The sequence below is a fragment of the Acipenser ruthenus genome, chromosome 7 (assembly GCF_902713425.1).
Source record: "Acipenser ruthenus chromosome 7, fAciRut3.2 maternal haplotype, whole genome shotgun sequence".
Taxonomy (NCBI): Eukaryota; Metazoa; Chordata; class Actinopteri; order Acipenseriformes; family Acipenseridae; genus Acipenser; species Acipenser ruthenus.
In genome coordinates, this window is record NC_081195.1 from 67,746,404 (window position 1) to 67,758,196 (window position 11,793).

The 11,793-nt window shown below is 39.1% G+C and overlaps 1 protein-coding gene across 3 annotated transcripts in view; it reads left to right on the top strand.

Annotated features, from left to right (window-relative positions):
- LOC117415790 (zinc finger protein AEBP2) overlaps positions 1-5,101 on the top strand; it is a 44,216-nt gene extending 39,115 nt beyond the window's left edge. For 2 of the 3 annotated variants that reach the window (XM_059027711.1, XM_059027713.1), the window contains 2 exons: positions 758-871; positions 3,786-5,101. In XM_059027711.1, coding sequence (XP_058883694.1) covers positions 758-871; positions 3,786-3,819 — 148 coding nt within the window. In that variant the 3' untranslated portion in view covers positions 3,820-5,101. Of the gene's footprint in view, positions 1-757; positions 872-2,100 lie in introns of all 3 variants that reach the window. The other variant, XM_059027712.1, reaches the window with a different exon arrangement.
- Positions 5,102-11,793: the final 6,692 nt, after the last annotated feature.

An 11,793-nucleotide genomic window follows, 5' to 3' on the forward strand; every position in this document is an offset into this window, starting at 1 on the left:
AACTATAAGAAAGATGTATTCAATGTTTCTATTCAAACTAACAGGGAAGATTTACAATATTGCACACATTTGCACAGATCTATATAATTGAATTGTAAATGATTAAACCACACACATCAGCACACCAGGTTTCTCCTTCCCATGCAAATCATTTGTGCAGATTGGGTAGGTATTGTTGTCTGGCTGTGAGATGATTCATTGACCAAGCAGCTGCCCAGGTAGCAAAGCATGTCTGTGAAGAATATGCCTCATAGTCCGCTTTGCATGTATGGAGCACTGGCAGGTGAAAGGGTGCTTCAACAATCCGTCATTCTTGCAGTCAAGCATGATGAAGGGATGTTCAGTGTAAATAGTTTAGTGTGCACTATATTCTCGTGACGCTAAGATTGATATGACTTATCTTGGGTCGTTGGCCCTTGCACAGAATTGAATGCACCACTTACTAAATTATACCAAAAGCAATATACGGTAAGTTGATGGTAAAGTGATTCATTATTTAAAGTGGCATTTGTCGATATTTTAATAGAAAGTGTGAGTAATGTAAGGCAGCAGGTTCCCCTTCTCGGGTTTCATGTTTCAAGGGGCCGGAGACGCATGCAGATTACAGGGATTGGGTCAGCCACCCTGGATACACGCCTGGAGTCAGTCCTATATTGTACAGCATTTGGTTGTGAAGAATTCTGCCTGCTGGTTTCCTGAATGGAGGAATGTAATGAAACAGACTCCTCTAACCTTTCACTTGCCTTTCCTTTTACAGCTTGCCTGATGTGTGGGTAAATGAAAACGACCGGCCTCAGCTAAAGACAAAGGTTGTACACTTGTCAAAGCTACCACAAGACACTGCTGTGCTATTAGATCCTAATATTTACAGGTAGGACACTTTCCCATACAATTAAATGAAAACATGGTTTTGTTTTAGCATAGTGACTGAAAGGATCTGGGATTAGCAAACTAATTGGGTGGCCAATAACTGCGTTCATAGATAGCTAGGTTTGTTTTTATATATACTGAAAGCATTTATACCCTAACATGTCAAAACCATTCTCATAGCATCACTGCGCCTAGATGTCTTTTTGACCGATTTTACAAGAATAAAACAAATACAATAGTACATGGTGACTTCCTACAGGTATAGCTGCATTAATATTTTACTAAGTAAAGATAAAGGGGCTGGATTTCATGAGTCAGGTATTTTTTCCTAATGTAAACGCTGCTGTAAAATGCTGACGTTTGGAGCCTTCTGAGATATATTGATTCCAGGGCCTTGTGATTATCGCTACTAACTCTTACACAATCATTAAGATCTGGCCATCTGGTAGTTTAAGGCTCAAAGCAAATCTGTGCGCATGTCTATAAAATATTGTATAGGGAACAAAAGGAAAAGAGGACAAAAAACAGGATGGCATCTTAAAATAGGTTTTGAGAATATATGCCCCAAAGCTGAGTTTTACACAAATATTTAATGTAGTTTGTTTTATTTGTCATTGTTGCTGAAAACATTTATTTATTTATTTGAGTATTTTATTTATTTAATTGTTGAGGTTCAAATGACTTTTGCTTATATTTATCATGGTAACCTTGGTAGTGAAATCTCGATACTCATGTTTAGAATTGTTACTGTGTTTTTGAAGATTCTGAATGTGTGCTACAGTACCATATTTGTGTATTGTTCTATTCTGTTGAGGTGATGCTTGTCTTGAACAACCCTCTCCCACTAGATGACTCGGACTCTCTTACTCCATCACATTAGTTGGAGTGTAAACAAGAAATAGGAGTTCTATTGCACAGGAGACCAAATCATTTTTTACTATTTTTTTGTAACCTAATTTAATATTTTTTTACTCTCCCTTACAAACATTTTAATAATTCAGTACTGTATGAAGTAGACTCATACACTGTATAATTTGTATTTGTTGTTGGGTTTTTTTTAAACGGAACAGATTTCAGATTGTTACAGAGCATCAGAGAGGGATAGCCTCAGTGAGTCTGTGGACTTTCTCTTCTGCTGCTGCTCTGCTGCATTGTGAATGAAAGCCCCTTGTCAGAACACAGTACATAATGCCGCTGATATTGAACCAGAATTTTCTTTTTCCTCTGCAGTGCTTCCCATTGATTGATTGCCATCAGTTAGATGGTTTCCAGCCAGCGCCAGTAGGTCATTGCTAGAGTCAGCAGTCTAGCTATTCTGTGACGTCAATGGATGAAAGCTACTAGCAGGGCTAAGCAAACCGTTTCAATTAAGCCTTTTATCACCTGGAATCTTTTCTCATTAATCACTCTGCTGCAGGGCGCTGGCTTTTTGAACTTGGGAGAAAATAAAAAGTGACTTTGCCTCTAAACTAAACTTTTATTTTGGCATATTCAAAAAAAAAAAAAAAAAAAAAAAGTGTAAATAACTGTGTAGTATTTTCCTGAAATGGAAAGGTTTTTTATGTTTTCCTGCATAGTCATGTTTAAAAATATATATATGATTATTTTTATTTGTTTAAAAAAAAAAAATGAAGACCCACTAAGCACTACCTTGTTGTAAACATGAAAAAAAGCTATCCATGCAAAAAGGTGCTAGAAATTAAAAAAAACAAATACTTGAGATTGCCCACTGGTTACAAAGTGACCTCCTGCTATTAGAAAAGCACGGGAATGTTTCGGTTGCACAGACTGGCCAATGATCAGACTAAAATAATAATTCACTTTACACCTGGCTCCTAGCAAAGAGCTCACATGTATCAATGAATCAACGAGAAGCATGTTGTTCAGCTAACTGAAACAGAACTTTTCCCATTTGCTTGACTTACTAAGGAAGTACTTGGTTGCAAGGTGATGTTTTTGTTAAACTGGCAAAGTGTCTGTGTGCTGATGGTCTATATTCTTTATTACATAAGTTGGGGTTACATTAGATTCTGCTGTGGTTGATTCCAGACCTTTTTAAATGCAGAATGTTAAAGGAAATTCTAGGTTCCAAATGTGTAAAGTCTGTTTTGTACAGCCTCTGCAAATGTATGGTGTTGTAAAGAAATGAATGTGTATGGTCTTGTATAACAAGATCCACTTGTAGTTCACACACGAGGCTGCTGTGTTGTAGACGGTTTGCTAGTGCTATACTTACGTTTTGCTTGTCTTTTTTTAATTTATTTTAATTTTTTTGTATTTGTTCAACTCTTGTATTCTTGTTTGTGTGTCATGTATATTGTGACTGTGCAGTAGATTTCCAAGTCCCATTATTAATAATAATAATAATAATAATAATAATAATAATAATAATAATAATAAAAATAATAATAATAATGACCAACACAATTCCTATAAATACAAAAACATGCATACACGCAAGCAGATTATGTACATGTATAAAAGTTTTGTAATATGCTGGTTGGATTCTGGTCTGCAAGGACTGATGATATTTTGGATCAGAAATGTTATGAAAGGCTGCTCAAAACTCTATACTGACAACATGAAACGGTCAATTTTGTTTTCTTCTAAACTAGCCTGAATTCAGTGTGTTTAGCCAGCGCTGGTTCTAGCTTTACATCCAGCAGAGTTCCAGTTGAAAGGACTCTGTTCTGTAAGTGTGAATACATCCGCAGTGGCAGGGGTGCTTCTCTCTGTCTCTTCTGTAGCAGTGTTCGCTGTACGTCCTGTATTTGCACAAGCATATTCGGGTTCAAGAAAACCGACATACCAAACATATCAAGCCTCTCCTGCTGTCTGCCATCCAACCCAATGAGTATATTTGTCTCCATCCTAACCTTGTCCTTTTACAGAGAGTGTTTGTTGTTTCTCCGCAGAACATTGCCACAGAAGAGGCTGAAGCGGAGGTAAGCTACTGCGCTCTGCAAGCGCAACGCTCCCCAACATTAACTGAAATTGAGATAAAAACAATTTTGCACATTTTAAAGTCGCTTTCAATCCCCATATCTTAGATGTAATATTTATTCTTTACTGGAAGTGTAAGATAAATCTTTTTCTGACTACATCCGATAGATATGAAACTGAGCCTTGAAGGTGACTCAGCAGAGTTTCTGACTGAAAAACATTTGTTCTTTTTCGTACACCGGGTTTGTACTGTACCAATGTACATAGATTATATATGTATAATTAAATGTCCTTGCAGTGAAAAAAAGAATTTACTTTAAAAAGCATATCATGCGCCATAAAATAGAAATCTTAGGAAATTTGAGATTTTGCAAGCAAATTGAAAACACTTCACAACATTTCTGATTCCTAGTCAACCTACATGTCCCTGCTGAGGTCAGTAAGAAGAGTGAATTGCAGGTACTGAAAATAAGACGAGTGTCTTTGTGCATTTGCAAACAGTATTCAGAACAGGAGGAAGCTGTATTGTTGTTGTGTGCTTGTCTGGATCAGGAGATGAATGTAATAAACTGTGGGGGGAAGAGATGTAAAAGACTTACTGTATTCAGACCCCTATTGCGCCTAAAGTATGCAGCACATTTCTGTATATGGTGTCGCTTATGTAAATGTAATTGTATGTTCCAACTTGCAGCATGTTGTGTGATGTGCAGGACTTTTATTTTTTTGTGCTTTTGTAGATTTTTTTTTTTTAGTTTTTCGGTGGGGGGGGGGGTAAGTTTACCATGTAACATGTTAGTCTAATCGAAGGCAAAACATGTTGCATATAGAAATAGTGCTTGTAAATACTTTTGCAGATTTTGTAATATATTTTTATACCATGTGTTTTTTTTTGTGTACTAGAAGCATGACATTTGCAATGTACATAATAATGTAGGGAAAATGTTGAAGGATAATGTAATTCAATAGTTTGACAGAATAACTTTTTGAAAACAGAAGCACCTTTCTTGCTAACAATACAATATGTAATTGACCGAGATTTAGTGGATTGTGTGATACTGCTGCTCCTGCTTGGATCTGAGTGCTGCGCTGGATTTAGTCTGCCTACAGCATGTGAAAGTCTGCAAATCTGTAATGCATTGCTTAGTTTGTAACAAAAGAAGGTCAAATCAGTTTTATTCTTGAGCACTTGATCATTCTCAGCCTCTTAATTCTGTACCTAGAAAAAAAAAAATCGCTATACCTTTGGTTGTCAGCTATGTTTTTGTAATAAAACATTGAAATGGAGAAAGCTGTGTGCATTTGATTATCCTTTTTGTCAACGTCGCTGGGAAAAACTTGTGTAAACCTGAAACAGTTACATCTCCCTTGATGTTTGTCTGATTTGACTGCCAAATTTACAAACAGATTCCTGTTTGGGGAATAAATCTCCTTGAGAATTAAGCAAACCTCTGGAAGCTTTATCTGTCATTGCCAGCTCAATAAACCTCTACATAATTGAAGTGATAATGTGATAACTGTATATTCTATTGAAGCAGGCTTTGGAATGTAAAGCTATGCAAAGTTTCAGGCAAGAAACTAGAAGTGCACCTGCAAAGATGATCATGTGATTGGCAGGTTCAAAAATGTGATTGGCAACCTTTTCCAAAATTCGAGCACAAATTGGACTAGGCATTGAACTCAGGCCAGCCTTCAGTCAGTGGCAGCTACCAGTATAATTGAAGCCTGGTGACCTTAACCCTGCTTCTCTCTGCAGCCTGTGCCTTGCCTCTCAGTTTACCCCCTGCTCCTCAACCACCACTTCATTTTTTCTGGTGTATACAATTGTTTGATATCCAGATCTAGTCTGTTGTAACAGAAGCCAGCAATGGTTAAGAACTGCTTTAAGGATATCAAGCCACTTATTTAAAAAAAAAAAAAAAAAAAAGAAAAAGGTACTTTAAAAAAAAAAAAAAAAAAACATGTTTAAGTAACTTGTTATGACTATGCAGTTAAATATCTGGTGTTGGCCTTGGAAGAAACTACTTGTACCTTTTGGAAAAAGTAGATTTGCACTTGCTTCAAAATAGGGCTCTTGAAACGTATTCTCTTTACTGGCAGATTCTATTTTTGGGCAGATTTTCAAGTGGGATGCAGGTCACACCTGGGTGTAGAATGGAAAGATGACTACTTCTGTAATGCTTTAAGCAGGCAAGAGCAATATACTGCTTTAGGTAACTACAGGATCATTTACATCTTTTGAGAGGAAATTTACTCCCAGAATGTATGATTAAAAATAAGCATTCTCAGAATTTCTATCTTGTTTTTCCATCTCTTTGCGTCTTCTCTTCCCTTCCCTGCATCCACACACGTCAATGACCTGCTTATTTACCTGTTAATTGCTGTCAAATGTAACCCATGGTTGATATCCTGAGGACGTCACATCCCCGTGTTCCTGGAGCCGCTCACGTCACAGCAAGCATGTAATTGTTGGGCTCCTCTTTTATCTCCCACCTAAAGAGCATCAACGCACTGTTTAAAGGGCCATTACAGCATGTCTTCTGTGAATGAAAGGAAAACTGCAGTACGACTAAAAGTGCAATAAGCAGACCTAGTCCTCACACAAAGAAGATCACATTAAGAATGATGCTGCCTTTCAAGCAACTCCTTTGTGAATGCCGACGTGGAATTGCAGAATGACTACTGAATATTGCATCAGCCAGTCAGGCAGGCCATGTATATAAACACTGGTGCACAACACTAGTGTCTTTTTCAGTTCAGGTTTTCTCTTCGCAGTGATAGAGAGCTGCGATTTTGTTTTTAGTTCAATATATATGTGAAGCTAGTGTTTCTGAGTCAAACCAGCCGATTGACTTTCTTAGAACTAATGTATTTAAGAAAATCTTTTTTTAAAACACAAGGGCTCCTTGCAAGCATGCCCCCCTCTGCTTACATAAAAACAAATGCAATATATGCTGCCTTCTGATTTATACAAAACTGGATTATTGGGGGTGAAGGGGGGGATATCTATATATATATACACACACACACACACTAGGGTTTCCATATACAGATAAGGAAATACAGTGCAGCATTGATAGCCTGAACAAGGGGGAGGAGTAGGAGTGTCTGTGAGCTTGTCAGACACAACAGCTAGAGTGAGCGAGTGACAGCAGCGACACAGATCTCCATGTATATTCCTGGGAAAGTTAGTGATTCTCCTCAAACTACTGTTGTTTATTTCAGCTTTTGAAGAATAAATTACCTTCAACTGACAAACTGAGTGCTTTCATTTTACATACACAATACAAAGTATTCCACGATTTATATATTCAGTTCCAATTGCCATCTCAGTTATAACGTACCATATCCAATGTATATGTGTGTGTAGGGAAATAAGGGTTACATGAGCAGACGTCCTTTGATGCAGTTGCCCCTCTCTCATCCTTGTAACCCCTTGCCAGTTGTCTTTTGTGAAGCCTAAAAAGCCTTGTAGGTCTTTGCTGCAGCACACAGAGTGACACTCATCAGTCCTGACAGCCATCACTGTTTAATCGTGGCACACTCGCTGCACCCGTATGCCAGCAGCACCCGCCCCAGGACTCCTGCCGCTTGGTGCACACTCCTTGGGAAATGTATTTACTAATTGTGTAAAGTGCAGTTCATGTATCTGAATATACAGTTTATAAAGGGTGATTCATAATGAGCACACCACAGAATAAGTACACTAAAAAGAACCGTAGCATTGAAGAATTACAGGACAAAACAATGGACTTCTGTTCCCGCAGACAATCAGCCAATGAACGGTTTAAAAAAATATGGTTTGATATCTACAATTGAATAATAGTATTTTAGGTGAATGTTCACTGACATCACTCAGTGCACACCAATACTGCCTTACAGCAGTTGTCATGTTTAGGGATCTCATTCAAAAAATGTGACCCTTATGCGCTGATCATGTCCATCCTCCCCTTTTGTCAGTCTGATGTTTTACGTTGTGAACACGATAACTCCAAGTCTCCTATAGACGTTTCGGATTGCATTTGGCTATCTTCCGATAAAGTCGCAATTGTATACATATATATTTTTTTACCTTTCAGGTACTATGAGATTATTGGGTGATAATGACCCTTAGGTCCCTCTGCATACACTGTGTATCCAAGACACATACTGTATTGCATATATGTGGTGAAAACAAAGGTGTTTCCTGCTTTAAAACTCGCTTGTAAGTGAAGAATCCAAGTCTTGGTGCTGGAAACTCCCAGGTTTCATGTGGGAATTCTTGTTGAATGGAAACATGGTAAACGTCCTGGTCTCGACTCCTCTCCAGATTACCATTTAATACAAAGACACTGACATTTACAGTTCAGAGTAATCAACTCAGACACATAGGATGGAGCTGTGCCTGAGAGGCAGTGGAAAAACCAAACTCAAGTTAAAAAATTGATTTGTCTGTACAAGGTCAGGGGGTTGGAATGAGTCTGTAATCTATAACACACACACAGACACACTGAGGATCAGCACTGCTGTCTGGAGGTCTGTAATCTATAACACACACACAGACACACTGAGGATCAGCACTGCTGTCTGGAGGTCTGTAATCTATAACACACACACAGACACACTGAGGATCAGCACTGCTGTCTGGAGGTCTGTAATCTATAACACACACACACACACACTGAGGAGCAGCACTGCTGTCTGGAGGTCTGTAATCTATAACACACACACACTGAGGATCAGCACTGCTGTCTGGAGGTCTGTAATCTATAACACACACACAGACACACTGAGGATCAGCACTGCTGTCTGGAGGTCTGTAATCTATAACACACACACAGACACACTGAGGATCAGCACTGCTGTCTGGAGGTCTGTAATCTATAACGCACACACACACACACTGAGGAGCAGCACTGCTGTCTGGAGGTCTGTAATCTATAACACACACACACTGAGGATCAGCACTGCTGTCTGGAGGTCTGTAGTCTATAACACACACACTGAGGAGCAGCACTGCTGTCTGGAGGTCTGTAATCTATAACACACACACACTGAGGATCAGCACTGCTGTCTGGAGGTCTGTAGTCTATAACACACACACACTGAGGATCAGCACTGCTGTCTGGAGGTCTGTAATCTATAACACACACACACACACACACACACACACTGAGGATCAGCACTGCTGTCTGGTCCAGCACCTTTTCAGGGTTACAGTAAAATAACTTTTAACAATGTTTCCAGGTTGAAGAGCATCAGAGCATTCTGAGACCATGTGTGAGTGTGTATGTGTGTTCTGTTCAGAACATTCTAAGACCACGTGTGAGTGTGTGTGTGTGTTCTGTTCAGGACATTCTGAGGCCACGTGTGAGTGTGTGTGTGTGTTCTGTTCAGAACATTCTCCAGCTGGAATGCTGTGTTTAAAATATCCTGTGTTCATTCACAGCTCTGTTTATTTGACTTCCAGAGTCCTGTGCATATGGGAGCCATTTGCTTAACAGATTTGTGAGCATGCCGTGAACTAATAACTAATGCCTGTGAGAGAAGGAGAAAGGTGGACAGAATCTGGATTTAAAGGCTGCTGCTTTTAAGTAAACAGACATTATAGGATATTTTACTCTTGATCCGCATTTTTATGAAATTAAATACAATAGGAAAAAAATCACTTTGGGACCAAACTGCACTACAGATATATGACTTTTCTAAAATAGTGTTTTTTGTGTTAGCATCTATCTGAACCAATTATTTTGAAATACAAATTAATTCCATGAACAGGTTTTGTACATTTTAAAAGATTTCTGTACGGGTTCACTTGGTCACCAACCTGGCATATTGTGCTACTGGTCTATGTTGTAGACACATGACATGCTTAACACATTCCTTATTATTACGAAAAGGTTCAAATGAGATTGTTGATAGTTAGTTAATTGTTAAAATGATCACTTTTCGTGAAGGCAGTGAATGTGCCCTTTAAGAGTAAGTAGCTTCAAACTAGATTATTATTATTAGTATCATTATTATGATGTCCTGTTCCATTGCAATTACTGAAATACTGTATTTTTTTGTTTTGTTTTGTTTGTTTTTATACATATTTTATAAGTCTGTGTTGAGGGGCTTCCCCCCCCCCCCCCCGAGTTCAAAAGCTACTCCACTTCTAGTTGCCTGTCAAATACCGGTAAGATTGACATTGGCTAAATTGGCCAAAGTATCTTTACAGTGATCTGCCACTTTGGGTCAGGTTTGCTTTTATTGTTCTTGCAATACACCACTGTGGCTGATTTAGCCTACATTACACGTCTATGGCAGCTAGACCTGAAGAGCAGCTCTTGAACTCGGGTGAAAGCAGCTTAACGCTGATTCAACAAAAACACTGCTGCCCAGTGTCCAATAGATTTGACACTGAGGACACATGCATTACATTGGTATGGGAACATACCCTGGGCAGTAAAGGGTTAAAGCTCATTTTAAGCTGCTAATTTGAAAGGACAGGAATGGTACCTTTAAAATGTAATAAGGCATGCCCTGTCATTATAGTGTTGTAGACAATAGGGTCCATAGTTTCCGTGTGATTAATATCTGGCAAGCTCTATACTGGATTATTTGAGGATGCAAGATCCTTGGTAATTTGGTAATAAATCAATCCAGGGGCGGTCAGTCAGTTCTGCTAAATGGTCACCACACTTTCGGTCTGTTCCTTTGCTTCCAGGTACTGTCAGGTTTTGACCAATGCATTCTGGCAGGTACTAGTATTAATGCAGCTTCTCTTCGAAAATATATTTGGATTCATTCCATCTTCGAATTGTATTACTCTTTTATTATTTAAATATGCTGCTCTCTGAGTACTTCACTGAGTTCTTGTGCTGGAACTGGTTCAGCAGTTGGATTCTGGGGTTATTTTTCTGTAGCCACAGCAATAATATTGTCTGTCCAATGAGCATGTCAAGTGTACATTCTTTATGGAATAAATGTTTCATGATCAGCGTGGTGGATCTTCTCCTAGTGGCCGGTGAGTTAATGATACTGATATCAGTGTAAGACACGCACTTGCATGTATGCTGGCTTGCAACACACCTTGCTGTGAATCCTTGCGGACGGTGAGTGGTCGCGGTTACAAGCCCTGCATTGAAACTCCCTGAGCCCAGGTGGATGCGCACTTGTGTTCACGCTAGAGGATGAGCAATTGCTGCAATGCTTCCTAAGTTTTGTTGATAGGAGCCCTGTTATAATGGAGTTGTGTTGCTCCATCCACAACTCAAACGCAGTAGCCGGGCCAGCTTAGCAGCTCCAGCTTCAGCACTGCTGTCTCTCTGCACTCTCTAGCCTCTTCCACTCTGCTCTTTGAAAGTAAACACCACTTATGTAACCTAGTTACATTTATGGATGAATCTTTGATGTTGGCTTTTGACATTAGGAACTGTGGCAAAATCATTCTCTTGATAAATTACATGTGTTTGTTATATAAAAAACAAACAAACGAAAGGTCACTGTTCAGAGAAAGAGGACTTCCTCCAGTGCTTGTCTCAGCCCTCTCAAAGCCGTCGCATTTTCCCACGTCACAAAGGAAATAGGTTTTATATTTACAAGAGAGAGTTATTTTTTTCAAATTGTCTTAGTTATTTTTAGTCACTGGACAGCCAGGGAACAGCCTTCAACCTGGAGAGTATGTGTGCTTTAACACACAAGCCTTAGCGATGCAACCCAGTTCTGTGCCGACGATGATACTTCTGTGTCTTATCAATCCAGTTGGGGTTTTAGCACACAAATGGAGCTAAGACCTCATATGCTTTCATTTATTTTTCTGAGAGCCGAAAAAAGATGGAGGGATTCAAATAATAACATACTGTATTATTATTCCGTCTGTCAGTCTGAAAGGATCAGTGTTGCTTCTGTTATGGCTCCCTGCTTCACTGTGTGGATGTGTGTGGCAGAGACACTTCCAGATGCACCCTGAGACTGGTGTTAGGGACAAGGGATGACATTGAGGTCTCTGCTCCCTAGATG